The sequence below is a fragment of the Acomys russatus genome, chromosome 4 (genome assembly GCF_903995435.1).
Source record: "Acomys russatus chromosome 4, mAcoRus1.1, whole genome shotgun sequence".
Classification (NCBI taxonomy): Eukaryota; Metazoa; Chordata; class Mammalia; order Rodentia; family Muridae; genus Acomys; species Acomys russatus.
Genome location: NC_067140.1, coordinates 4,670,521 through 4,696,902, shown reverse-complemented (window position 1 = coordinate 4,696,902; position 26,382 = coordinate 4,670,521). Strand labels below are relative to the sequence as shown.

At 45.0% G+C, this 26,382-nt stretch overlaps 1 protein-coding gene and 1 pseudogene across 1 annotated transcript in view; one reads left to right on the top strand and one right to left on the bottom strand.

The window, feature by feature from the left end:
- Positions 1-5,014: 5,014 nt before the first annotated feature.
- LOC127188348 (NADH dehydrogenase [ubiquinone] 1 beta subcomplex subunit 6-like) lies at positions 5,015-16,234 on the bottom strand (annotated as a pseudogene).
- Positions 16,196-26,382, top strand: part of Pigu (phosphatidylinositol glycan anchor biosynthesis class U) — an 81,121-nt gene continuing 70,934 nt past the window's right edge. Inside the window, exon 1 of the mRNA XM_051143574.1 lies at positions 16,196-16,362. Coding sequence (XP_050999531.1) covers positions 16,233-16,362 — 130 coding nt within the window. The 5' untranslated portion in view covers positions 16,196-16,232. The remainder of the gene's footprint in view (positions 16,363-26,382) is intronic.

Here is a 26,382-nt window from a genome sequence, read left to right as displayed (position 1 = left end):
CAAGGTTTCTCTGTGTAGCCTTGACTGTCCTGGACTTGCTTTGTAGACCAGGCTGGCCTTGAACTCACAGTGATCCATCTGCCTCTGCCTCCCACGTGCTGGGATTAAAGGCGAGCGCTGCCACCACCTGGCTCTGCCTAGTTCTTTAACAGCTCCATAGCATTTCATTGTGTCATAGTGTTAGAGTAAAGCTTTTCCATCTGCCCCGGCAAGTAAATGTTTAGTTTGTTCTCAGCAATTAATTTGCTCTGTAGACTGCTGTTCCTGAGTGTGTCATTGAATATGCTAGTGCCTGGTCTGTGTGGAGGCCTGGGATGTTTATTTGTTTTGTTTTGTTTCTAAGATAGGCTCTTTCTATTATGTAGTCCTGGCTGTCCTGGAACTTGCTACGTGAACTAGGCTAGCCTTGGTTTTTGGTTTTGTTTGTTTTTTGAGACAGGGTTTCTCTATGTTGCCTTGGCTGTCCTGGAACTAGCTCTGTAAACCTGGCTGGCCTGAAACTCTTGAATTCACAGAGATCCAACTGCCTCTGCTTCTGCTAAGGTTAAAGGTGTGCATCACAGCTGTCCTGTTAGTTTGTTCTACTTTGAGGTTGCCCTTGAACCCACAGCAGTCCTGCACCACCATGCCTGGCTGTTCTTAACTGCAGAGCCATCTTCCCAGCCCCATCCTGTGAGCCTTCATTTGGAAGAAAAGTCTGAAAGTCTGAAAACTCATGGGAAAGTCATTTAGGAGTCATCTGATTATGTTTACCGCTGAGGAGAGTGAAGTCTGGATGCGGGTCTCAGCCTTTAATCTGTGTCTCTCAGCCATCCCCCTAGAGTTCAAACTCAGTCAAGTTTCATGCTCTCAGTATCTAGCATAGACAGCTAACAGAACTGTGGTGTGTTTGTGCAATAGACTCATACTCAGCAAGAAAAAGGAAGGGCCTTCTAACGCTTGACACAAACCTAGATGAAATTAAAAAAAAAAAAAAAAAAAAAAAAAAAGAAATGCTCAGCCGGGCGTGGTGGCACATGCCTTTAATCCCAGCACTCGGGAGGCAGAGGCAGGCGGATCGCTGTGAGTTCGAGGCCAGCCTGGTCTACAAAGTGAGTCCAGGATGGCCAAAGGCTACACAGAGAAACCCTGTCTCAAAAAAAAAAAAACAAAAAAATAAAAAAAACAAACAAAAAAAAAAATTAAAAAAAAACATGCTCAGTAGAAGGCAGACACAAAAATGACACATTGTACAACTGCACTTGTATGGAATTCTAGAGCAGACAAGTTACATACACTGACAGACAGCAGATCCATTGTTGTCCAAGGGTGGGTAGAAGGGTGATTACAAAGGGAGGTGAGGAGGCTGGGCAGTGGTGGCGCATGCCTTTGGTCCCAGCACTCGGGAGGCAGAGGCAAGTGGATTGTTGTGAGTTCGAGACCAGCCTGGTCTGCGGAGTGAGTCCAGAGCAGCCAGGACTGAACAGAGAAACCTTGTCTCGAAAAACAAACAAAAAACAAAGGGAGTTGAGGTCCCCACTGTGCATGTGTACCCACACCCATGTACCTACTCATATACCTACATGACGCCCCCCCAAACACTTGATGTAATATCTCATTAAAGCAACACCATAACCCAACATAGAAGCTACTTTTATTATCTCTACCTCACAGCTTGGGAAACTGAGGCACAAGGCTTGTCAGCTGCTGAGTGCCGAGACTGGGCTACGATCTTCCCATCTTGCTCTGGGGCCCATCATCTTAGGCACTGATGCGTTGCCGCCCATCAGTCTGACTTTAGAATAATAGCAAAGTCTTTTTGCCTCCAGACACCTGCTTCTCTGGCAGCAGCAAGTCCAGTGTTGTATCTTCCTTAGTGAAACATCGCCGCTTTTAGCCGCCTCCTGTAAGGCTACTTAAAGGAGTGACGGGCTGACGTCTTTTACATCTAGTCCGGTGGGGTTTTCAGATGCCTCCCCTGAATGGACTCCGAGAGAAACTTACAGGAGGAAAAGAGCGGCTAGAAGAATAAAGAAGTCAGACCAAATGTCCCATTTTTCCTGGACTGGCTCTCCCCAACCTTCTGTTGACGGGACCTCTGGAAATACGACTACATAATCAGTTGGCTCTGGTCCTCAGCCCACAACACTGGTAACAGGAAGCCGAGTGGGTGAGAGGCGATAAGAGGAAGTGCTTGCATGATGCCTCTCGGTGCCCAGGTGCCTATCTCCAAGCCCCGCGACCTTGGGAAGGCTGGGGGAAGGAAACGAAACATGAGGCCTTCATGAAGGAGATTTGGCTTCACTCTGCTGCCACCTGAAATCTATATTATTGATTAAAATAGATATTAAACAGTGCAACAATTTACTTATAACATTGCATAAAATACTGTGTAATTTAAAAAGTGTAAATAAGCCAGGCGTGGTGGTGCAGGCCGTTAATCCCAGCACTCAGGAGGCAGAGGCAGGTGGATCACTGTGAGTTCGAGGCCAGCGTGGTCTACAAAGTGAGTCCAGGGCAGCCAAGGTTACACAGAGAAACTCTGTCTTAAAAAACCAACCAAACAAACAAATAAAGTGTAAATATAAAACTCAACCAAGGTCACTTTTATTGCCTTTTAAAGATTTTTATTTTAACATTTTTTATTTTATTTTTAAGTGTGTGTGTGTGTGTGTGTGTGTGTGTGTGTGTGTGTGAGTGTGTGTGTGTGTGTGTGTGTGTGTGTGATTTGATTCCCCTGGAGCTGCCAGATGTAGGTGCTAGAAACCAAACTCAGGTCCTCCACAAGAGCCATAAATACTCTTAATCACTGCACCATCTTTCCAGCTTCTGACCTTGAGCTATGTAGCCACAGATGACCTTAAACTTCTGGTCTTGTTTCCCCGTCGTGAGTGTGGGCCTCTGACATCACACTCACTTTATTCGGTGCTGAGGATCTGAACCAGGGTTTCGTGCATCCTAGGTAAACACTCTACCAACCAAGCCACATCCCCAGGGCCCCTCACTTGTTTTTGTTTTCCTTTGTTTTGTTTTTGCTTGTTCATTTGGTTGGTTGGTATTTCAAGGCAGGGTTTCTCTGTATAATCTTGGCTCTAACTTGCTCTGCACACCAGGCTGGCCTCAAACACAGAGATTCACCTGCCTCTGCTTCTCAAATGGTTTGTTTGTTTGTTTTCATACAAATAGAGACATTGCTCTACACACTTTTTTCATTTTACCTTATATCTTAAAAACTGTTTATTAGTGTGCAGAGAACCAAGTGTAATATCCAATCATATGAATGTACTACAGCCAGTTCTCAATGGAAAGGAAGGCTACTTCAAATAGCTTATTAAAAACACTGTACTTCGTATTTGTCTACATAATTTGACTTTAAAAAAAAAGTCTCATTATGTAGACAAGGCTGGCTTCAGACTCAGAGATCCACCTGCCTCTGCCTCCTAAGTGTTGAGATTAAAATCTTATGTTGCCATGCCAATTTAAGTATTTATTTTAAGCTAAGTATGATCCAATGAAGTCTAAATAGTTGAGGTAATTTTAGAAGCTTAATTGGGGCTGGAGAGATGGCTCAGTGGTTAAGAGTACCGCCTGCTCTTCCAGAGGTTCTGAGTTCAATTCCTAGCAACCACATGGCGGTTCACAACTATCTATAGTGTGATCTGATGCCCTTTTCTGGTGTGCAGGTGAACACGTAAATACAGCACTCATACACATAAAATAAATAATTAAATATTTTTTTTAAAGTTTAATTGGGGTCAACAATTAATAAATGGAACCTCATGAAACTGAAAAACTTCTGTAAGGCAAATCTTTAGCCGCATAGTTAATTTGAATTCACAATGAGCTATGAAAAAAACCTGTCTCAAAACAAAACCCCTGAAGAGAGATTCAGGGGTATCTATCTTCAGACATAGAAGACTGATTAGTATATATACTTCAAATCTAACCATGCAGCTTTCGACTTCTGTCAGTGATGCACCAGTGTCGCGAGTTTACTTCCAGCCTTGGCCTGTGTGCTTCCTTCCGAGCAGGTGCTCAGTTGGTACTTGAGGAAGGTTCTCTTCTGCAGGACCTGGGTGGACACTTGAGTAGGAAGGGATGCGCAGGGACCAGGAGCTGGCTGCCCCTCACTCACCATGAGATCCCCGTCACTCGAGGTATCCTAGTGGAAGCTCAGGACCAATATTTACTCTGTCACAGGCCTTGGGCTGGTGTCCCCAGAGCTGAGTCAGTTGAGTCCCTGCCCTCCCAGAGTTTGATACTCACAGAGCAAAAGTAAACAGACAGCGGCGATGGGCAGTTCACTCAGCACGGAGCGTGACTTCCTTTTCTGACGATATCTGGAACTCTTTGCCACGTAACACACTGAAATGCTGGAAACAAAAACAAAAACATTCCTTTGAACATACAGCCGACTCCTTAATAAACAACTGGGCCCTTTAACAGACATTTGACCTTAAGACATGCTCATAGTTGGAACTAAAATCCCAGATACATCTGGAAAATTTGAAGGCCCAAGAGTTCATCTGGCTCTTGGCAGAGTGCCCTGTCGTTGTCCCAGAACGTGAGGAGGCTTGTTAGACAGGAAAAGCCTCTCCCCAGGGCCTCCCACCTCCCTTGGGAGGCTGGCAAGAGATGAGTCTGTGGTGTCCTCAGATCTAATGAGGCGTAGTTTGTTTGTTCAGATTTTGGTTTTTTATTTTTAATTATGTGTAGGTGTGTGTGTGTGTGTGTGTGTGTGTGTGTGTGTGTGTGTTTACATGAGTGCAGATGCCTGAGGAAGACCAGAAGAAGGTATTAGGATATTAGATTCCCTGGAGTTGGAGTTACAGGCAATTGTGAGCTGCCTGAAGGTGCTGGAAACCAAAGTCTGGTCCTTTGGAAGAACAGGAAGTGCTCTTCCCCCACCTGCCCCCCCCCACAAACCCTGGGACTATGCTTTATTAGTTCCTTTTCCAGTAAACAGATTCAATAAATACAGCACTTTAGGGACATACATGCTCTTACACAAGTCTTTTAAGTTTGTAAGTGCTCTTCAAAGATGTTGATCAGGAAAATCTTTCATTGGTGGAATTACTTCTCCAGACTCCAGAATTGTATCACCTCGGAATATTCTGGGCTTCTTTTCAACCATGGCATATGGTTTTGTAGCCATGTGATATTAGACATAATGGTGAATAAACCAGAGAGGTATAGGCGCGTGAGAAAACAGTGAAGAGACTTGGACTGATAATGCCTTACACGTTCTTCCACAGGGCCCGGTCTCGCCAAAAGTTATTCCAGAGTCGCTCCAGTGGCCACATCCTGTGCTGGGGCAACACAGACTCCCAGGGTCTCAATTCCTGGTCCTTCAGCCATCGCCTCCTTAGCGGCCTCGCAGCTGCTGCAGCTGCAGCCTCTCATCTGGGTACTGGGGCCCTCACTTACATGCAATCCCCGCTCCGCAAAGCGACCCTGAGGCGCCTCAGAAGCGGAAGCGCTCTCAATAGCTGGGTCATCTCTCCAGCACCAGGCACAGAGTTTTCTGCCCATCCGCTCTTCAGGATGTACCTGAGAATATGCAACTTAGCTGCCATGTAGAATTATCTCCTAGGTACCCACTAACTCACAGTGCAATTGTTTGTTTGTTTGTTGCATGTAAGACAGGAGTACAAGGGGCTGCCTCGTTCTTCCTGTCCATGCAAGTCACAGAGCTGTTTAGATGGACAGATGGCTCCCTGTATCTCAGAAGAATCATTCAGATTTTGGCCTTGTCTTACATGCTTGGCTACACTTGCCGAGGAGGTTGCCAGCTGCTCTTGGGGTTGGGTGCGTTCTAACCTCAAATCCAAAAGAAAAGAGTAAATCCATGTCCCCAGATGGCTCATCCAAATCTCAGACGTGAGTTTTGTTGGCTGCGAATGCCCTGTTGTGGGTCATGTGCTCATCCCCCCAACCAGTCATGATGGTAGGGCCTTAGCATGTATTATATAATTTAAGTCCTATTCCTGGAATGAGGGCTAAGGAAATCAAGGTCTTGCTAGGAAGAGAAAGTGTGTGTGTGGGGGGGAGAATGGGGGAGGATGGGGGGAGGGGCCTGGAGGAGGGTGGGGGCGAACAGAGGGAGATGGGTAACAAACAAAGACAACGAATTGTACCTTCTTTCCCAGAGCAGAGAAGGATGTGTATATTTGGGGCAAGCACATGAAGAGGCTGAGTTCGTAGCCATGGAGGTTGTGGCTCTTAGGGAATCTACAGAGGTTCCTGTAGAGGCCTGGGGAAGAGGAGCAAAGCTACAGCTTTGGGCTTTCGGCATAGTGACATCTTACTTAGCATTGTTTACCTAACAGGATGACTTTGGTAATTGTGACATTTGTAGGTGCAGAGTAGGAAGGAAATTGGTAGAGCTGTGGACACTGGGTCTCTGAAATCCGTCCTAAGGAAGTACATAAGTCTGAAAGCCCAGATCCTCTGTTCTTTTCCTTTCCTTTTTTTCTTTTTGGTGCGTGGTGTGTGTGTGTGTGTGTGTGTGTGTGTGTGTGTGTGTGTGTGTGTGTGTGTGTGTGTGTGTGTGTGCTTAAAACAATTGGGGTGGAGGGTTGAGGAAGGAAATAACTGTGAGCTTTCTAGTGAACCTCACCAGAGACCCTGGCCTAGGGACAGGAGGCTGCTCCTCTAGGAGGCTGGTAGGACCCTGGTGTCTGGGTCTAGCGCCACCACTGGTCTGCTGTGTGTTCCTGAATCTGGCACTGTCACTCTCTGGGCTCTTGTTTCCCAACACATACACAGGACTAGGTCAGGTCCTTCCTGTTTCTTCAGTCTCCAGAATCCATTTGATTACCTCCCCCCCCCCATCCACTGTTGTTATTGTTTGCACTGTTTATTTTCAAGTTGTTATAGTTCATTACTTCCTGGAGAAAAAAATCATGGTCAGTGTACATCAAGCGAAGGTTTCCTTCATAGCAACCCTAACTTCTGTCGTGATCTGCTTGACTTTATGTTGCTCAACCTGGCCTCGAGCAGTCCTCCTGCCTCAGCCTCCGGAGTATCTGGGACAATAGTTTATTAGTTTCTTTTGATGTTTTACCGAGTTCTTTTCCTTTTCATCCAGGCACATCTGGAAAGTCTGTGCTTGGGTTGATTTCTCTGCCTAATTCAAGGAGTTGTATATGTTGTTGTCGTCTTGAGACAGGGTCTACATGTGTAGTCCAGGATGGCTTTAAAGTCATGATCCTCCTCCTGCCTTCACTGCCCAAATGCTGGGATCACAGACAGGAGCCACCTTGCCAGCTTGGACTGTTAATTTGTCAAAGATGCTTTTGCTGTTAGCAAAGCAGTCTTTCAAATCTGATGTGTTCCTGTAAATGTTTATTTCTGAAACTTCTGGCTAGGTACCATTGCTTCCCAAGGGTAGAATATGCGTATTGTAGGCCTCATTTGTATATTGGTCTTCTTTTCTTTTCTTTCTTTTTTTTTTTTTTTTTTTTTTTTTTTTTGTTTGTTTGTTTGTTTATTTGTTTGAGACAGGGTTTCTCTGTGTAGCCTTGGTTGTCTTGGACTCGCTTTGTAGACCAGGCAGGCCTCGAACTCACATGGATCCACCTTCCTCTGCCTCCTGAGTGCTGGGGTTAAAGGCGTGTGCCACCACCGCCCAGCTGGTGTTATTTTCTTAATAAAATTGTCAATGGTTGGGATGTCATGAACACCTTCTCCTAGCTGGCTGTCCTGTCATTCATAACTGGCAACCGGTTATTAGGCAGTTGGGAAGGTAACGTTTCTAGTTGTGTTTAAAATGTTTATATAGGGGCTGCAGTGATGGCTCTTCAGTTAAGAGCCCTGGCTGTTATTCCAGAGGGCCCAGGATCCCTAGCGTGCCACACTGAAGCTCACAGATCTCTGTAACTCCGGTCCTAGGATATCTGAGCTTGAGGCAGCCAAGACAGACTACATGATGGATGGTCTTCCAGCTCTGTTTGAAACTCTGCAGTGGATTTCCTGTTCTTTTTAGGTTAAGAATCCAACTTCTTAGCATCATGGTCCCCAAAAGCCATCTGACTCTGACCACTTGTCCAGTTTTCCTTTTCCTTCTTGTTCCCATCACTCCAACCACATTGGCCTCCCTGGTTGCGAACTCATAGTGACTTCGGCCTTCTTCCCCGACCCCATGCACACCGCTTCCAACATTTTACACCAGTGACTCAAACTACTCCTGTAGACCTCAGCTGAGCCATCACCTCCTTGCCCAGTCAATCTATAAAACAGCTCTCCCATTCTTCATTATCTGTGTTCCTGGTCGATAACCACCAATGTCTAATCACTAACCCTAATAGTTTTGTCTGCTTAGACTCCAATATAGAAAGGTTGTGCCCTTCACACCACCATTAGTGTTTGCCCCACCCCCACCCCAATGGAGCATCAAATATCATTCATCTTCAGTGAACTGACTCCACCTAACTGCTTTCAGAATGTGCTATTCAAGGGCTAGGGTGGTAAATTTCTCGCAGATCCATTTCCCTTGCTGCCATGTACATGGCTAAGAGGCAGGTGCAGGGCCTGATCACAGTCAAGCCCATTGTCCTCTTTCTAAGAACAGTGAGCCCTGAACGAGGGGCACAAGTTTTCTTATTCTAGTGGTGAATAATTCGAGTGATTCAAGTTGTCTTATCTAGTGATGGAAAAGTTGACCATCGAGATGGTTCTGCTAGTGGGAGCCAGTGTTGTTGCCTACCTGAATCCTGACTTCTCTGAGTCGGGCTCCCCAGTCTAGTCTCTCTTTTAACACCACATACTCCCAAACAGCATTCTGATTTGCTTTTATTTTGAAAATGGGCAGAATCAGTTTGCTATTTTGAATCCACAAAAATGTATCAGGTGGGTCCTGTGCCCATCACACCTAGCGCAGTGTCCAGTGGTGCCTGGGTGCTCAGTAAGTGGCAAATAAAAAACCGGCCCAGCCATGTGGCTTCATGCTGTTTACTTGGTGTTTCAGAGCCTCAGTTTCTTGCTCTCTTAGGTGGCTCAGCTATCATCTGGGATGTTCAGTTTCTCAAGAGAGGACCCACTTTGCTTACAGTTTCCTTTCTGTGAGGTTCTCTTCTTCTCCAGCTCCACCTACAAAACAATCCAACATGCCTCAGCCCAACCCAAACCAAATTTCTCTCATTTTCCCAGTCAGAGCAACTAGCCACAAGATTTAGAGCTTGCATAAACATCCTGCTTGTGCCACCTGCTATGTGACTTTGGGAAAATTACCAAGTCTTGTGCCTCGGTTTCCTTATGTGGTAACGGGGACCGAACAGTAGTTATAATAGTGTTTAGACACATAGAACACTTGTAGTACATGGCCCACTGTAAGCACTGTTTGCTGACTTATTCCTCTTTTCACCCTTTGGTTACATAGGCTAGTGGGCATGTGTATACGCCTTTCAGTGTGATGTTTTTTACGGTATGGGTTCTGAGTCCACAACATCAGGATTTCCGGGAGAAATATGGGCTGAGTTTACTGTAGTGAGTCATAGTTTTTAGGGAAGACTGGAGGAGTTTACATTAAAACAAAAATGCTCGGGCCAGTGAGATGGCCCAGCAGGCATGGGCCTGGCTCCAAAGTTCAATCCCTGGGGCCCACATGGCAGAGGGAAAGAACTGGTTCAGTTCAGAGGTGTTCCGTATATTCACTACAGTCCAAGTTTAGAGCATTTTGGTTACTTCACAAAGAAGCGTTTTATCTTACCTGCAGTTCCAGCTTCTGGGGAGACTGAGAGTTCAAGGCCAGCCTGGGAAACTTGTCTCAAAATAAAAAGTAACAGTCATGGTGGCATATGGCTGTAATCTCAAACTTAGGAGGCCGAAGCAGGATGACAGCAGGAAATCCTAGGCTTGTCAGGACTATGTAGTGAGTTCCGAGGCCTCAGGGTTTGTAGCAAGATGCCACTGTTAACACACGTGTGCACAGAACACACATACACACACACAGACACACACACAGACACACACACACACACTGCAGGGCACTAGGAATAAGGATCAGGGGATAGACTGCACTTGTGAGCATGCCCGAAGTCCTGGCTGCAATCGATCTCTGCACACTGTAAGTTGGGCATGGCGGCGCGCACCTGTACCTCCAGCACTCAGGTGGTATAGGCGGAAGGATTGAAAGTTCAAGCCGTCTTTGGCTGAGGCCTGAGTGGTCTAAAAGAAGAGGGAGCAGAAGGAAGAAGAGGAGGTGTGGGGGAGGGGAGGGAGGAGAGAGAAAAGGAGGAAGAGGAGGGAAGAAGGAAGAAGAAAATTAATGCTGGCACACAGCTCAATGGTAGAGGGCTTGCTCAACACGGGAGAGGAGAGACTGTAGGTTTAACCCCCCCAGTGCCACAAGAAGGAAGAGGAGCAGAGGAGATGGCACCCTCTCCTGCTCTCTAAGCCACCCCAAGTCCTAGCCTTCTCCTGTACAGTTGCCTGTTCCGAACATGCCATATAAGTGGACTTATAGAACAGATGGTTTGTGGTCTGGTTTACTTCATTTAGCAGAATATTTTCAGGGCTCTTGAATGTTGCGGCATCTCTCAGCACTTTTATTGCCCAGCTATGCTCCAATGTATAGATAGAGGATCTTTTGTGTACCAATTTGCGTGTATTTTTACTTTAGTTTTATGAGTAAGTTGTCCACACTTGTGTGGACATATGTTTTCGCTTCTCTCAGATACATAGCAAGAGCTGCATACCACTGAGCTACATGTCCATAGCACACTCAACATGTTGTGGAACTGCCAAACTTGTCCAAAGTGGCTACATTGTATGTTTCCACTTGCAATGTACATAGGCATTTGTTTTGCCAGACTATTATTTTGCTTGTTTTCTTCTTTCAGCCATCTCAGTGAGTATGAAGTGTTAGGCCACATTGACTTTGATTTGCCCTCTCCCAGTAACCAGAGAGCCTGAGTGTCTTTCCAGGGGGGGTGGGGAGGCTCACCTGCCATCTGTGTATTTTCTTTTTTTTTTTTTAATTTTTAAATTTATTTTTATTAATTTATTCTTATTACATCTCAATGGTTATCCCATCCCGTGTATCCTCCCATTCTTCCCTCCCTCCCATCTTCCCCTTACTCCCCTCCCCTATGACTGTGACTGAGGGGGACCTCCTCCCCCTGTATATGCTCATAGGGTATCAAGTCTCTTCTTGGTAGCCTGCTATCCTTCCTCTGAGTGCCACCAGGTCTCCCCATGCAGGAGATGTGGTCAAATATGAGGCACCAGAGTACATGTAAAAGTCATACCCCACTCTCCACTCAACTGTGGAGAATGCCCATCTGTGTATTTTCTTTGCTGCTGTGTCTGTTGAAATGCTCTGCTCATTTAAGAATTTGTCTTTTTTGGCTGGACGTGGTGGTGCACACCTTTAATCCCAGCACTCAGGAGGCAGAGGCAGGTGGATCTCTGTGGGTTTGAGGCCAGCCTGGTCTACAGAGTGAGTCCAGAACAGCCAGGGCTACACAGAGAAACCCTGTCTCGAAAAACAAAACAAAACAAAAAAACAAAATTGTCTTTTCATAATTGAGTTGTGAGAGCTCTTTATATATTCTTAGGCCAGCAAAGCAGCTCCATAGTAGAAGCATCTGCTGCCACTCTGGAATGCTCCAGAACACACAATCCCTGGCGTTCATATGGTGGAAGACAACTAACTCCCACAAGTCCTTTGACCTCTATATGGATGCCATGGTGTATAACTGACCCACCCCAAATAAATAAATGTAAAAATTAAGGGGCTGGAGAGACGGCTCAGGAGTTAAGAGCATCTGCTGCTCTTCCAAAGGACCCGAGTTTGGTTTCCAGCACCCATACTGTGCAGTTCACAACCTTCTGTAACTGTAACTCCAGGGGATGCAGTGCTACCCTTTTGCTTACGTGAGAACTGCCCTCATATGCAGCTACACTCACATGGACACATACACGTAAACAAAAAAAAAATATTTTTCTTTACATGTTTTGGATAAATTCTGACACATGATTTGCAGATATTTTTTCCTCCTGTAGGCTGTGCTTATTTATTTTTTTGGTGTTATCTGTTTTTAATTTTGATGAAGTCTATAATGGAACACTGTTCACAGGGCATAAAATAGCTACTAATCTGAGCAGCTGTGCCATTCATAGGCGACCCTCAAGGTCAGGCATGTGGCCAGTCCCTCATAAAAGACTCTAACCTAAGTTTCTGGTCCTCCCTCCCTCTCACCCCCTAGCCTCCCAGTTGCATATATATTCATTTCAGGAGGTGTTACCGCAGATAGCGGGTGGAGATTAACTGAAGGGGGCATTCCATCCATGCAGCTTTTGGAGGCTGTTACCCACGCTGAGTGCGGCTTTACAGCGATGCAGCTGTTTTGGGTCACACACGAGCCTCTGAGTAAACCCTATAAATCCATTGGCTCATCAAAGCTAGCCTTGGGTCGAACTGTTTCTCTGTTCTGTCCTAGGTGTTCTCTCACGGGTAAATAGACGTTTGTTCTCATCTGCCCAGGAAAAGCCCAGCGAGAGTCCAACTTATTTCTTCCTTTGTTGCCCATGTATTTGGTGTTATAGTATAGAAACCAATGCTTGCTGTGCGTGGTGGCGTTCATTTTTAATCCCAGCACTTGGAAGGCAGAGGCAGGTGTGAGTTTGAGGCCAGCCTGGTCTACAAAGCAAGTCCAGGACAGTCAGGGCTGTTACACAGAGAAACCCTGTCTCGAAAAACCAAAAAGAAAAAGAAAAAAGAAAAGAAACCAACGCTTAACTAGGGATCATGAAGTGAAAATTTACTTTTGTTTTCTTCTGAGTTTTAGCTCTCGTGAGCCTTTTAAAAAGGACATTGCGATATCCATATTTCGGAACCACTAGGTTGGACCTCACTTCCATTCATAATGGCTGGTCATGGTTTCCCCAGAGACATAAAAGAACTTTTAAGATATCTTTTAAAATGATGTAACTAGGAGCGGTAGCGATGTGTCAGCGGCTAAGAGCACTTGGCTGCTCTTCCAGGCTCAATTCCCAGTACCCACGTGGCCACTCACAACGGTGCAGAACTCCATTTCCTGCGGATCCAGTACCGTGTTCTGGCCTCTGCAGGTACTTCACACATGTGGTGCAACAGACATACATGCAGACAAAATGCCCATATGTGTAAAATAATAAAAATTTAAAATATGTTTAGAAAGAGGGTGTAATTAACCCATCTGATGTGTGCTGGGCTCTGGATACGTGTTAAGCGTTTCACTGTTACAACCCTTTCAGTCTGTACTATGGAGTTGATGCTACGGTGGCTTCCACTTCTCCTAATGCGATATGCATATACCAACATCTATATTTTAGGAAGAAAAATGTACAGACTACACAAGCTCATGTTAAAGAGTGTGTTTTTGGATCTTGGATCCAAAGATGAGTGTTCTTCTGTTTTCTTTTATGAACTCACCACCCTCTGCTTTTGAGAAATGAGCCGGAGCTGACTTGTACATTCGCCTAACATTCTGATCCCCCTCCCATCTTCATTTATGACTTGTTCTGAAAGGTTTGTTTTTCTGGACCTGGTGGTGCATGCCTTTAAGCCCAGCACTCGGGAGGCAGAGGCAGGACGATTGCTGTGAGTCTACAAATTTGAGTCTGGGACAGCCAAGGCTACATAGAGAAACCTGTCTCAGGGGGAAAAACCCGATTTATATCTCTCAAACCAACTCTTCAAGTTCTATAAAGGTAGAGAGGGCACAGTTTTGTCACCACATTATGGTGTCTAGCACCCCGACAGGCATGGGGACATGGTGACCTTTTAGAAGTGTACCCCTGGAGAGTGGATTAGTTTAGTTGCAGTCCATGTGTGTAGCATGCTCCCATACCTCAGGAAGTCTACAGATGAAAACGTCTGCTACCACTCTGTTTAAAATTCTCCAGTGGAAGCTGGGTGTAGTGGGGCATGCTTCTGGTCCCAGCATTGGGGAGGCAGAGGTGGGACTGCCTCTGACCTCCACAAGTACTCCACAGCCTCCCTTCTGCCATCAAAACTAAAAAGTATCTTTAAGAAAAGGATTGCCACAGATACAAAGGCCCTTTTTTTGTTTTGTTTTGTTTGTCTGTTTTTTTGTTTTGATTTGTGTTTTGGTTTTTTTCAAGACAGGGTTTCTCTGGCTGCCCTGGACTCTCCTTGTAGGCTGGGCTGCCCTGGAACTCTCAGATATCCACCTGCCTCTGCCTCCTGAGTGCTGGTTTTAAAGGCATGTGCCACTACACCAGGCTATGAAGGCACTTTAAATCATATAGAGATTGCTAGGACAGCCAGGGAGTACTTGGCAAGACTTCATCTCAAAACATAAAAATAAAAACAAAAAAGGCCCAGTGTGGTGGCACAAGCCTGTAATCTCTGCACTGGGGAGGCAGGGACAGGAGGAGCCAATAGTCAAGGACTCTTCAGATACACAGGGGATTCTAGGCTACATAAGTCCCTGTCTCTGAAAACCAGGGTAACTGAAAATAAAAAAAGAAATAAAGTTTTTCAATGGTATATCGTTAGTACTTTGAACAGTCTCCAAACTGTTAACTACAGCCTAGAGGCCCCTGCTCGCCTCTTAGGTGTTTCTCCTTCCATGACAACTGTTCTCCTCTTCCTGTGGGCCACACTTGTTTCTCTGCTGATCCTCTTTTTAGTTGTGAGCCTAGCCTTTAACAGCTGAGCCATGTCTCTCTCTCTCTCTCTCTCTCTCTCTCTCTCTATAGATATATATATATATATATATTTGTTGTTTCCTGACTCTGATTCTGTTCCTATGCTTGGTTCTTATTCTGTAGGTCTCATCTAAAATGTCAGTTTGGCCCCGCAGTCTTCTCTGACCAGCTTGTTACGTCACCACCGTCCCTTCTCCCATGGTTATTCTCAATCATGCACCTTTTCTCTTAAAAAAAAAAAGTGTTTTTTTAATCTTTAACTGAAACATCTTATATACGTATGGGTTACAGAATGACAACCCAATACTTGCATACATTATATAGTAATCATATAGGATAACAGGCATATGGCTTCAGACACTACGTGTGTTAGGAACACTCAAAAGACTCTAGTACCAATTTAAAAATATTCAGTAAGTTTTGCTAACCGTGGTTATATATATATATAGATGCACTGTTCCATTTTCTTCATGGATCTAAAATTTCCTTGTATAGTTAATTATTATTGTTTTTGTTGTTGTTTTTGTAGACGGGGTTTCTCTGTGTAGCCTTAGCTGTCCTGGACTTACTTTGTAGACCAGGCTAGCCTTGAACTCAACAGCGATCCTCCTGCCTCTGCCTCCCCGAGTGCTGGGACCACGCCTGGCTTTATTCTAGCTAATTTTAAAGCACTTACCTTAGCGTCATTCCTATATTAACTAATGAAGTGGTATGCTGTTAGTGCATATTTACTGGCTCTCCAACCCCCTGACTTGTAGTGTTTACTGATTTCTCAGCTGCAAACACTCCCACCTGAAGGGATTTCAGGCAACCAACCTGATCTGAGAAAAACAGAAGCGCATCATTAGGCAGTATTTGCCACATTAGCTGTTCTGGTTATTATTGTCAGTTTCACACAACCTTAGGATCATTTGGAAAGCGGAAACCTCAGTTGAAGAATTGCCTCCGTCAGACTGATCTGTGAGAAATCGTCTTGATTTTGAAATTGCTTAATGGGAGAATGCTCAGTTCGTTGTAGGGGAATCATCCCTGGCCAGGTGTGTCTGTGTTGTGCAAGAAAGCTGGTTAAGCATGAGCAGAAGGTCTGTAAAATCAGCCTTCTTTCACGGTTTTAGTCTCAAGATCCTGCCTTGAATTCTGATTTTCCTCGGTTAAATAACTTGCTGAAGGTCACAGAGCTAATAATTAACCACTCCAAAGTGTTTCCTCAGTGTCGGGAGGATGGTTGGCCTCTAATAAATACACACGTCGCGCTCTTTAAATATATAAAGGTAAATATTTTAACATTAAAAATATGTGCACGAATGAAATTATTTCTTTAAAGTTTGCTCACGATCTCAGTAGAATAAATACAGTATTTTTTCACTTCTTTTGCGTTACCAGAGGCGCAGGTCAAACCTTTACTGTAAGTTTGACACATTCCGCTTTCCGTCGTCCTGTCGCAAAGCCTTCTGGGAGTGGTAGTCCCCAGGTCGGCGGGCTCCAGCAGCAACAGCCGCGCTCGTTTGACGGAGGTACTACAGTGTGGCGCGCAAGTCTTGAGGCTCTTCCGCCTTGCCTTTGCCCTTCCCGCCTGCGCGCCCGCCTCAGTTATCATGGCGGCTCCCTTGGCCCTGGTGCTTGTGGTGGCCGTGACCGTGAGGGCGGCCTTGTTTCGCTCCAGTTTGGCCGAGTTCATTTCTGAGAGGGTGGAGGTGGTGTCCCCACTAAGCTCTTGGAAGAGAGGTGAGGCCACCAATTAGAGTAGGTCCGTCCGCGCTGTCCCAGCCTCAATGAATTGATTTGGAGGTGGAGAAGATGGACACTGGCGCGCGGTTCTGAGGAGACCGACCCGCGCCTGGGGTCCTTCACGAGCTGAGGGCGGAGCTATGGTGCGGAGGATGGGATGTGGAGGTGGAGGTGTGGAGAGTGAGCCCCACTACCCGGGAGATGGGTATCCGAGGGGGGCGTGTCCCCCCACTGTCCGCGGAAGGATGGACGTCCGGAGTGTGCTTTGGGGCTGGTGGAGGGTTAGGTTTCCGCAGCGGGATTGCAAGGCAGTGTCGTCCCGAGTAGCCGCCGATAGTGGAGGGGTGAGAGGAGACGAGGGAGGGAAAGAATGCCTGTGCAAGTCACGTCTGCCCGCCCAATCTAGGACTCGCTGTGAAGTTTTTGTCTTTTGTTGTTGTTGTTGTTTGTTTTTTGAGACAGGCTTTCTCTGTGTAATCTTGGCTGTCATGGACTCACTTTGTAGACCAGGCTGGATTCGAATTTACAGAGATCCTCCTGCCTCTGCCTCCCGAGTGCTGGGATTAAAGGCATGCGCAGCCCGGCTGTTTTTGTCTTTTTTTTTATGTATGTGTATACATTTTTCACAAAACCTATTGCGTACTGTCCCCTCTTACAAGACACAGAAAGTGGGCTGAAAGAGTCCCAGGCCAGTAGAGGAGACAAACAAGTCTTTATAATAATTTCTTTAGTGTCTGACCCGGAGTAAATGGTCCTTCCTTTTCCAGAATGAAGGCGTGAAGGATTGAGTTTGGAAGAGATTAGAAAAAGAGGAATACCAGGTTGGAGAGGAGCAAGAAATACTTGAGGATGTGAAATACCCAGAGTAGAAAAGATGTGGCTTAGGTTGGGAGTACAGGTTGATTTAATACTTATTTATTTATTGTTTTTTCAAGACAGGGTTTCTCTGTGTATCCTTGGCTATCCTGGACTCACTTTGTAGACCAGAGCTCACAGAGCTTTGCTTGCCTCTGCCTCTAAAGTGTGTGTGCGTGTGTGTGTGTGTGTGTGTGTGTGTGTGTGTGTGTGTAGGTCGGTCGGAGAATACTTGTGGAAGCTGGTTCTCTCATTCCACCATGTGCTTTTACTCAAATAAAGTAATTCTTAGTATATGTCAAGGAGTATAGTATGCTTTTAATACTTTCCCCCCCCTCACTTAGCCCTCACAATGATTCTTTGTGGTAGATGGTAGTATGCCCCCATTTTACATATAAGAAAAATAAGATTAAAAAAGAATAATTTGTCTCAGGTTTGCAGTTGGCGAGTGGCAGTGGTAATTCTTGTGCGAGGTGTGTGTGCGTGATGGCTTTGTCTCTTGTGGTAGAGATGCTTAGTTCCTACACTCTGGGTACCAGAGCACTCAAGGCTTCTCTGGCTCCTGCTTCCTCTGCTCTTAGAACCTCATACACGCCTGCACTAAGACTTTCTTGGAGCTAGGCGTGGTGGCATGGGTCTGTAATCCCAGCACCTGGGAGACTGAGGCAGGAGGATCCTAAGTTTGAAACCAGTCTAAGCTCCTTACAGAAGTCAATGCCAGCAGAGTTACATAATGAGATCCTGTCTCAGAAACCAAAACCAAGCAGTATTCCTCACCTTACAGAAAAAAGTTACTTGTTTAGCTCTGCTCCTCCTGTAGTGTTATGAGCTTCTGGAAGGACTGCTGGACTCATGCCTAAATTCCTGGATGCCTGGGATTGAACAGACGTGCAGTTAGTTACTATTGAAAATGCAGAAGAAATAAAAGCACAAGCTGCCATTTAGGTAAAAGCATTTAAAGAGGAGACAGCGTTGTGTATGATTTCTAGAGTCTTAGGAAGGAAGCTGGGCACCGTGGTGCAAGCCTGTAATTCTAGCACTCGGGAGGCAGAGGCAGGTGGATCTCTGAGTTTGAGGCCAGCCTGGTCTACAAAGTGAGTCCAGGATAGCCAGGACTACACAGAGAAACCCTGTCTTAAAATAAATAAAATAAAATAAAATAAAGTAAAAAGAATCTTAGGAAGGATTTGAGTCTCTGGCTCTTCCATTTATTTCCTTTGTGACTTCTTGTATGTGAGACAAGACATTAAAGTCCGTGTTAAGGCACAATAAACTAAAACATCAATTCTAAGGTCTTGAGTGTAGAGGAATTTTAATTCAGAACATGGGTGCTCTGGCAAGAGATCACATCTGAAGACCTTTTAGGTCTGTGTGATCTGGCTGGATTACAAACATGCCTTTAATCGAGGAGACAAGAGGCAAGCAGATCTGAGTTCAAGGCCAGCCTGGTATAGAGCAAGTTTCAGGTAAAGAAACGCTCAGGTCCAGGTGTGGTGGCACATGCCTTTAATCCCAAACAATGAAGGTAAAGTTAGTTTGTAGAAGGAAGTGCCCATGTTTGAAAGTGATGTCTAATTGAGTGGCAGAAAAAGTGACGAATCAGGGAAAGATTTGACAGAATAGGATATTATGCCCAACTCTTAAGAGGAGAGAGAGGAAAGGGAAGCTACTTAAGGGGCAATGCGCAGGGGGTGGGGGGTATGCAGGTATGTTTACCTGGAGAGCTTCACAGAGAGATTGAATGAGAGAACAAACTAAACACAGATGAACACTGAATGAGAAAGAGCCAGGAGGTTAGACAAGATTTGGAGTTAGTCTGAGGTCAAGCAGAACAATTCTGGTTGAGAGAAAAGCCAGGTTGTATAAATCAGCTGGGAAGAGGACTTTGATCCGGAACAGTTGAGTTGAACCAGCCAGCCCAGAGCTCAGTAAGAACCAGAAAGGATGATCTTATTCAGCAGTGAGCCTCAGGGGCTGAAAACATTCTTGGCCTAGGTTGGATTGTACGGAGGCTAGAAGCTTCCAGGACTAGGCCTAGGATAGGAGACTGAGGCAGTATTCCTCTGAGACAACAATTGAAGCAGGTGAATAAAAGTTGTTTTACACTTGAGTTTAGGAGCTAGAGCAATGTTACATCGGTTGAGCTGAACTGGTGAGTTACAGAGGATATGGCAGTAAGGTTCCGAGTGTGCTAACAGTGTGATGCTTAGACATTTAGATCTCTGTAGCTTAGGGCCGGGCTCAGGCTAGACAGATTGGTAGTCACACAGTTTATGGTTCTCTCTCTCTCTCTCTCTCTCTCTCTCTCTCTCTCTCTCTCTCCCTCTCCCCCCTCCCTTCCCCTCCTTCCCCTCTCCATCTCTCTCCCTCTTCCCCTCCCTCCCTCTCCTTCCCTCTTTCTCCCTCTCCCCCTCCCTCCTTTCTCTCCTCCCTCTCTCTCTCTTCCTCCTCCTCCCCCACTCTCTCCGGATGTCCCACCCTAATCTCTGTTATTGCTCAGCATTGGCTACTTGGTTTTTATTGGCAACACAGAGAACAAGTGGTGACACATTTACATAAACTTGAAACAGGAGATATTTAGAATAAACATCGCAGTGCAATACCCAGATTGATCTAGATAGTGGGGTAGGGAAATCAGCATTTGAACGAACAAGGGTAAACTGTACACAGCCCACAGGTACATTATGCCAACAGGATTTCTCTGTGTAGCCCTGGCTGTCCTGGACTCGCTTGGTAGACCAGGCTGGCCTCGAATTCACTGCAATGCACTTGCCACTGCCTCCTGAGTGCTGGGATTAAAGGGGCAAATGACAAGCATTTAAAAATAGTGAAGTAGGATCCATTCTGCTTTTACGTGACATTTTGAGATTTTTGAGTTACCAGCTCTTCAGATAAAGGGTCCTGTGTCCTCATAGTCTTTGGTTGGCTGCAATATGGGCTTGCTTATTTATTTATTTATTTATTTATTTATTTATTTATTTAGACATTGTGTGTGTTCGTGTGTGTACGCAGTGTGTGCACAGGTGTGTGTGTGTGTGTGTGTGTGTGTGTGTGTGCGTGTGTGTGTGTGTGTGTGTGTGTGTGTGTGTGTAGGCCAGATTTGATGTTAGCTGACTTCCTGGTTGTGTTCCACCTTATTTTCTTAGAAAGGATGTACTGGTTTGCTTTATATTGGTGTGATAAAATACTGGCCAAAACTAACTTGGGAGGAAATTGTCTACTTGGTCTATGGGTTACATCTTCAGGGGAGCCTGAGGCAGGAACCTGAAGCAGAAACTGAAGCAGAGACCATAGAGGAAAGCTGCTCTCCGTTACTTCCCTTGGCTGCTTCCTACCTTTCCTGTGCGGCCCAGACCTGCAGTGGCCTGGGCCACCTGACATCAGTTACTGCTAAACAAATACCTAACAGACAAGGCCATACACAGGTCAGTCTGGTGGGCGCAGTTTCCCAGTTGAGATTCCCACTTTCTCTAGGTCTCTCTCTCTCTCTCTGCCTAGGTACTTGCCCATCTTAGTCAAAGATTACCACTGAACTATAGCCCCAATTCTGAGTTTTGCTTTTCCTCTCAGTCTTTTGTTAAACTAATTTTAGCCAGCTGAGGCTACATGAGACACTGACCACCACCACCCTAAAAGAAACAAACAAACAAAAAAAAAACAACCAGAAATTTTCTAGCTTTATAGTATTGGCACGTTGTTATATGTTAGAATCTGGCAGCTTGAGTAATTCTTTTGTTGTTGTTTCAGACAGGGACAGATATCCATTGTACATATTAAACACAAAATTTTAATTGTTTTAGATCTAATAATGTCCTTGTTCATAAATCCTTTATTTTATATTCTTGTTTTATTGCTTTATCTTTTACTTTAAAAATTTTTTAGCACCTAATGAAGCTCCTTGTGTGGCTTCAAGCCAGCAGAGAACAGGCTTGCTCAAGACAAAGCCTTAGTCTTTCTCAGCTCCTCTGAAACATTTGGCCTTCAAGATGGCAAACTGCTAGGAGCTTCTCTTCTCCAGAACTTTGCAGAAACCCTGTCATACCGTGTCACTGATGGCAGCTCTGGTCTTGGTTGTGGCAGCTTTTGCTCATGCCTGCTCACTGACCAATGCCCCAAGGTTATTGATGTGGAGAGTCGGGCAGAATCTCGGCTTCTTTAAGTGGTAACCCTTCCTACCAGCTCTCCCTGTTCATCCGGTTCATATTTGCCAAAGTTGATCGTGAGTGCTTCCATACTTACTAATGATATGTGTCTGAATGTGGCCGTGCTTGTAGCTGATGTGACCATGAAGCTTCTGGCTCTTCCTCCGCAGGGTGGTAGTAGTGAAAAGGAAAGCTCCTTTGAAAGAATAAGTGGGGACCCTAAGATGTCTCCATGGGTAAAGTCACCAGATCTGACAACCTGAGGTCAGTCAAGGTGGAAGCAGAGAACTGACTCCTTCAGTTTGTCCTCTGAGACACACACACACACACACACACACACACACACACACACAGAGAGAGAGAGAGAGAGAGAGAGAGAGAGAGAAAGAGAGAGAGAGAAAGAGAAATAAAAGAACATTTTGAAAAGAAAAAGTGAACATTGCGTGTTTATAAAAGTTTTTTTTTTTTTTCCCCTCAAGCTAGCCTTGAACTCTGTTTTACTTTATTTTTGGATTCAGGGTCTCACTGTAGCTCAAGCTGGCTGGAGTCTGTGAGTAGACCAGGCAGCCTAGGACTTGGAGTCTGTGAGTAGACCAGGCAGCCTAGGACTTGGAATTCTGTAAGTAGACCAGGCAGCCTAGCACTTGGAGTCTGTAAGTAGACCAGGCAGCCAAGGACTTGGAGTCTGTGAGTAGACCAGGCAGCCTAGGACTTGGAGTCTTGTCTCTGATCCTCTTTAGTGCTAGGATTACAGGGGTGAGCGGCCATTTTCAGCTTGTTTAATTTCTTAAACATTGAATGAATCATTAACAGAGTCTGAAGAGAATTTTGTTACTCTTCTAGCTGAGATAGGAAATACACACTGTAGGCCCTAGGAAAGTTTTCTTTTTCTTTCTTCTTTCTTCCTCTTCTCCTTCTTTTTCTTTTTTTTTTTTTTTAATTTTGGTTTTTCAAGACAGGGTTTCTCTATGTAGTCTTGGCTGTCTGGACTCAGTTTGTAGACCAGGCTGGCCTCGAACTCACAGCGATCCACTTGCCTCTGCCTTCCGAGTGCTGGGATTAAAGGTGTGCGCCACCACATCCGGCATGGAATGTTTTCATACATGTGTACCAAAATCATGAAAGTGATGGAAAGAGTTAATCATAATATAAACGTATCCAATTCAAATAGTTTGCATAATGAAATATGTTATAGTGTATGTTACGTTTAAAAATCAATAGAATATTTTGAGTTCATGCCTTACATATTTTAATGTTACAGTAAAGAGTGTTTCTTTTTTGTTGTTATTTGTTTGTTTGTTTTCTCGAGACAGGGTTTCTCTTTGTAACCTTGACTGTCCTGGGTTCACTTTGTAGACTAGGTTGGCCTCAATTTCAAAGATCTGCCTGCCTCTGCCTCCCTAGTGCTGGGATTAAGAGTGGTGTTTTTATAAATGTTTACGTTGACTTTTTCCGCAGAGCAGTTATCCATGAAAGACTATGATGCTACAGTTAATCATCAGATAGCACAGGCACATTCTAGGCCACTGCCAGAGACTGCTCTAGCAAGTTTAGTGATGCACAGTGTCTAGCAGAGGCAGCTCTGGGAGAGGGTGTGGAGTCTGTCCTCCAGCTCCATGCTTGAAGACCTCCCTCTCGACTAAACAGGCATGGTGGACCCTGGTGTTCCCATACAGCCTCATTAGGTCTGATCCCCAAAGGATTTCTCTTGAGGTAAGATGCCTTTGGCTTAGGTCGAGGGAAGTCTTGTGAAGTGGGCTAATGAATCCTCTTCTTGGGTTTCCAGTAAAGCTGTTAGTGAGAGTTTAATAGCTGTCTTACTGGGCAGCTCTTCACTGCTCCTTAATGGGTTTTCCCTTTTGGTCTTAGAAAAAAGGACCGGTTACGGATGTCTCTGTAAACATTTATATATTTACTTACTGTGTGTGCATGTCCTTTTCTACCCTGTGGGGTCCTAGGATTGAGCTCAGGTCATTTGGTTGGCAACAAAGCCTTTACCTGGTGAGATAGATGTTTTGCTAGCTCCAGTTAAACGGTCTTGCACAATGAGGCTTTAAAAACATGTTCCCCAGCTGAGTGCAGTGGCCCACACCTGTAATCCCAGCACTCGGGAGACAGAGGCAGGCTGGGCCTCTGTGAGTTCAAGGCCATCTTGGTCTACAGAACAAGTCCAGGACAACGAAGTCCCAGGACAGAGACACCCTGTCTTGGGAAACAAACAAGCAAACAAGCAACACTGTTTACTATTATAAATTGTTTAATTAATTAGCTTTTCTTCTTTTGGTTGAATATATAAAGCATTTTAATATTTATTTTCCCAGGTATTTCTTGTCTCTGTCTCTCTCTCTCCCTTCTTCCTTCCTTCCTTTCTTTTTTCCTTTTTTCTTTTTGTTTTGTTTTTCCCAAGACAGGGTTTCTCTGTGTAGCCCTGGCTGTCCTGGACTCACTTTGTAGACCAGGCTGGCCTCGAACTCACAGCTATCCACCCGCCTCTGTCTCCCGAGTGCTGGGATTAAAGGCGTGCACCAATGCCACCACTGCCCGTCTTGGCTTTTTCCTTTCGTATTTGTTTGTTTTCAGAAGGACGCTTGCAGTGTAGTGCAGGCTGGCCTTAGCCTTGAGGCCCTCTTGCCTCCGTCCCCGGAGTCCCGGCACTGCAGCCGTGTGCCGTGATAGCTAGCTCTCCAGGCGTGTCCCACCTGCCATGTTTGTTCTCTCTCAATTCAGTGAGTTTAAAGCTTAACGTTAGAGCTGAGTATAATCACAGCACTTAATATACATGTAAAATGTCATAATGAAGCTCATTCTTTTGTGCATTTAATGTTAATAAAATTTTTCTTTAAATTTTTAATAATTTGTATCGTATTTTACATGTAGTATATTGCCTGCTCGTCTCAGCATTTTGTGGACAGCTTTCCTTCACTTAACGTAGATATGTAGTATTTTTTTAAAGTGTTTTTAAATTTTATTTTATCTGAGTGTATATATGTGTACATATGTGTGGGCAGGTGTGGTAGAGGCCAGAAGAGGGTGTCAGATCTGGATCTGGATTTATAAGTGGTTATGAGCTGCACACTGTGGGTGTTGGGGACAGAACCTGGGGCTTGGACATAACAGCAGGCTCTCTAAGAGCCATCTTACCCACCCCTCTAGCACTTTTTTGATGTTAACAAAAACTTGAAGTAGTTTTATTTATTTAAAAATTTTAGTGTGGGGGGGGGCGGTGCGCACACACAGTGCCTCATGTGTGGCGGTCACAGGAAAACTTGAAGGAGACATTCTTTCCCTTTCACTTTAGGATCTGATGATTGGACTCAGGTCATCAGTCTTGGCAGCAATCACCTAATCCTCTGAGCCATTTTGCCAACCCTGAAATGTTAGATTTTCAGAAGAGTTGCAGAGGGGCTGGAGAGGTGGTTCAGCAGTTAGTCGTGCTTTTCGGTCTGTCCCAGTACTGGAGTTTGGATCCCAGCGTCTCCATCAGGTTGTTTACAAACTCAGTAACTCTAGCGTGAAGAAATCTGACAGCCTCTTCTAGCTTTCATGGCTATCCACAAACACACGTGTGTGCACAAACACACACTCAGTCGCTGTTTGTGCTTTACTCACTATTTGCTGTAATATAGTGGTTTCAGTCAGTCAGTTAATGTATTAGAGCTGAGCAGGTAGTGGTGGCGGCACACGTCTTCTAATCCCAGCACTCAGGAGGCAGAGGTATATGGATCTCTGAGATGGAAGCCAGGCTTGTCTACAGATCGAGTGCCAGGACGGCCAGGGCTACACAGAGAAACCCTGTTTGGAAAAACAAAAAGCAAAGCAAAATAAAAGGAATTGTGTTGCTTCCCTGTTGTTGCCCAGCTTCCGGACTACGGCTTAGCCCATGCCCTCAGTTCCCATTCAAGGTGCTGTCTCCTTAGTGACTGCCAGTCTGGGGCGTGCGGTTTGTTTCCTTTAAGACTACTGGGCAGTTACTGTGCCTGTGAGTCGGGGTTGTCTGGTGTCTCCTATGGTTAGGCGGAAGATATGGTTTTTTGTTTGTTTTTGGTACTATACCACATTGTTAGCATGACGTCCACAGAAATGTTCGTGTCACCTCATCCACGAATCATGAGATGCTTGATAATACAGTCAACATGTCGATGATGTTTTGAGGGATCACCTGAGTAAAGTGGGTAATGTAAGATTATGTGAAGTTACTACTTTTCCTTTGAAAATGCTTTGTCTTTTATATGTTTGCCCCTAACTTGAGCATCCACTAATGATGGTTGCCTTTGAAAACCATTCTCTTGGTCAACCAAGTGACGGCTTCTTGTTGCGTCCTCATTCTTTACTTTTTACCCTTTTTGTCCTGGTGTTGAGCTTAGACTCTCCAGGACAGCCAAGGCTACACAGAGAAACCCTGTCTCAAAAAAACCAAAACCAACCAACCAAACAAACAAAAACCAAAACAAAACAAAAAGCCTAGCCAAGCAGTCACTACAAAACAAACAAAGAAGACCAATTTCCCTCTTCTTCCCAAATCACCTATAAGGTTAGGATCAAAGGCACACTGCTAAAAAGTACATACTACTCTGTAGAAAAATGACACACATGTCACTGAAACAGGTGGCACAAGACAGTGACTGCTATTTCACTATCCTGGACAGCAGTTTTTAAGCCTGCTATTGATTTTGTTAATTGTGTTTTGGAATAGGGTAGAATATACATAAAAGGAATGCTTTAGAGTTGATGGAGGTTACAAGGAGGTAGAAGTATATGTTTTTTTTTTTTTAACTTTATTTTTGTTTTATTTATTTATTTTTTGAGACAGGCTTTTTTTGTGTAGCCTTGACCGTCCCGGACTCACTTTGCGCACCAGGCTGGCCTCAAACTCACAGCGATCTGTTGACTTTGTTTTTTAACAATTAAACTTTATTATACAACCCAACTAGCTTATACAAGAAGGAAAAAGGTTAAAGGGACAAAAGAGTGAACCTTCCGATAGCCGTTCCACGGGCCGGGTCCTTAGGTGTCTCTCTGG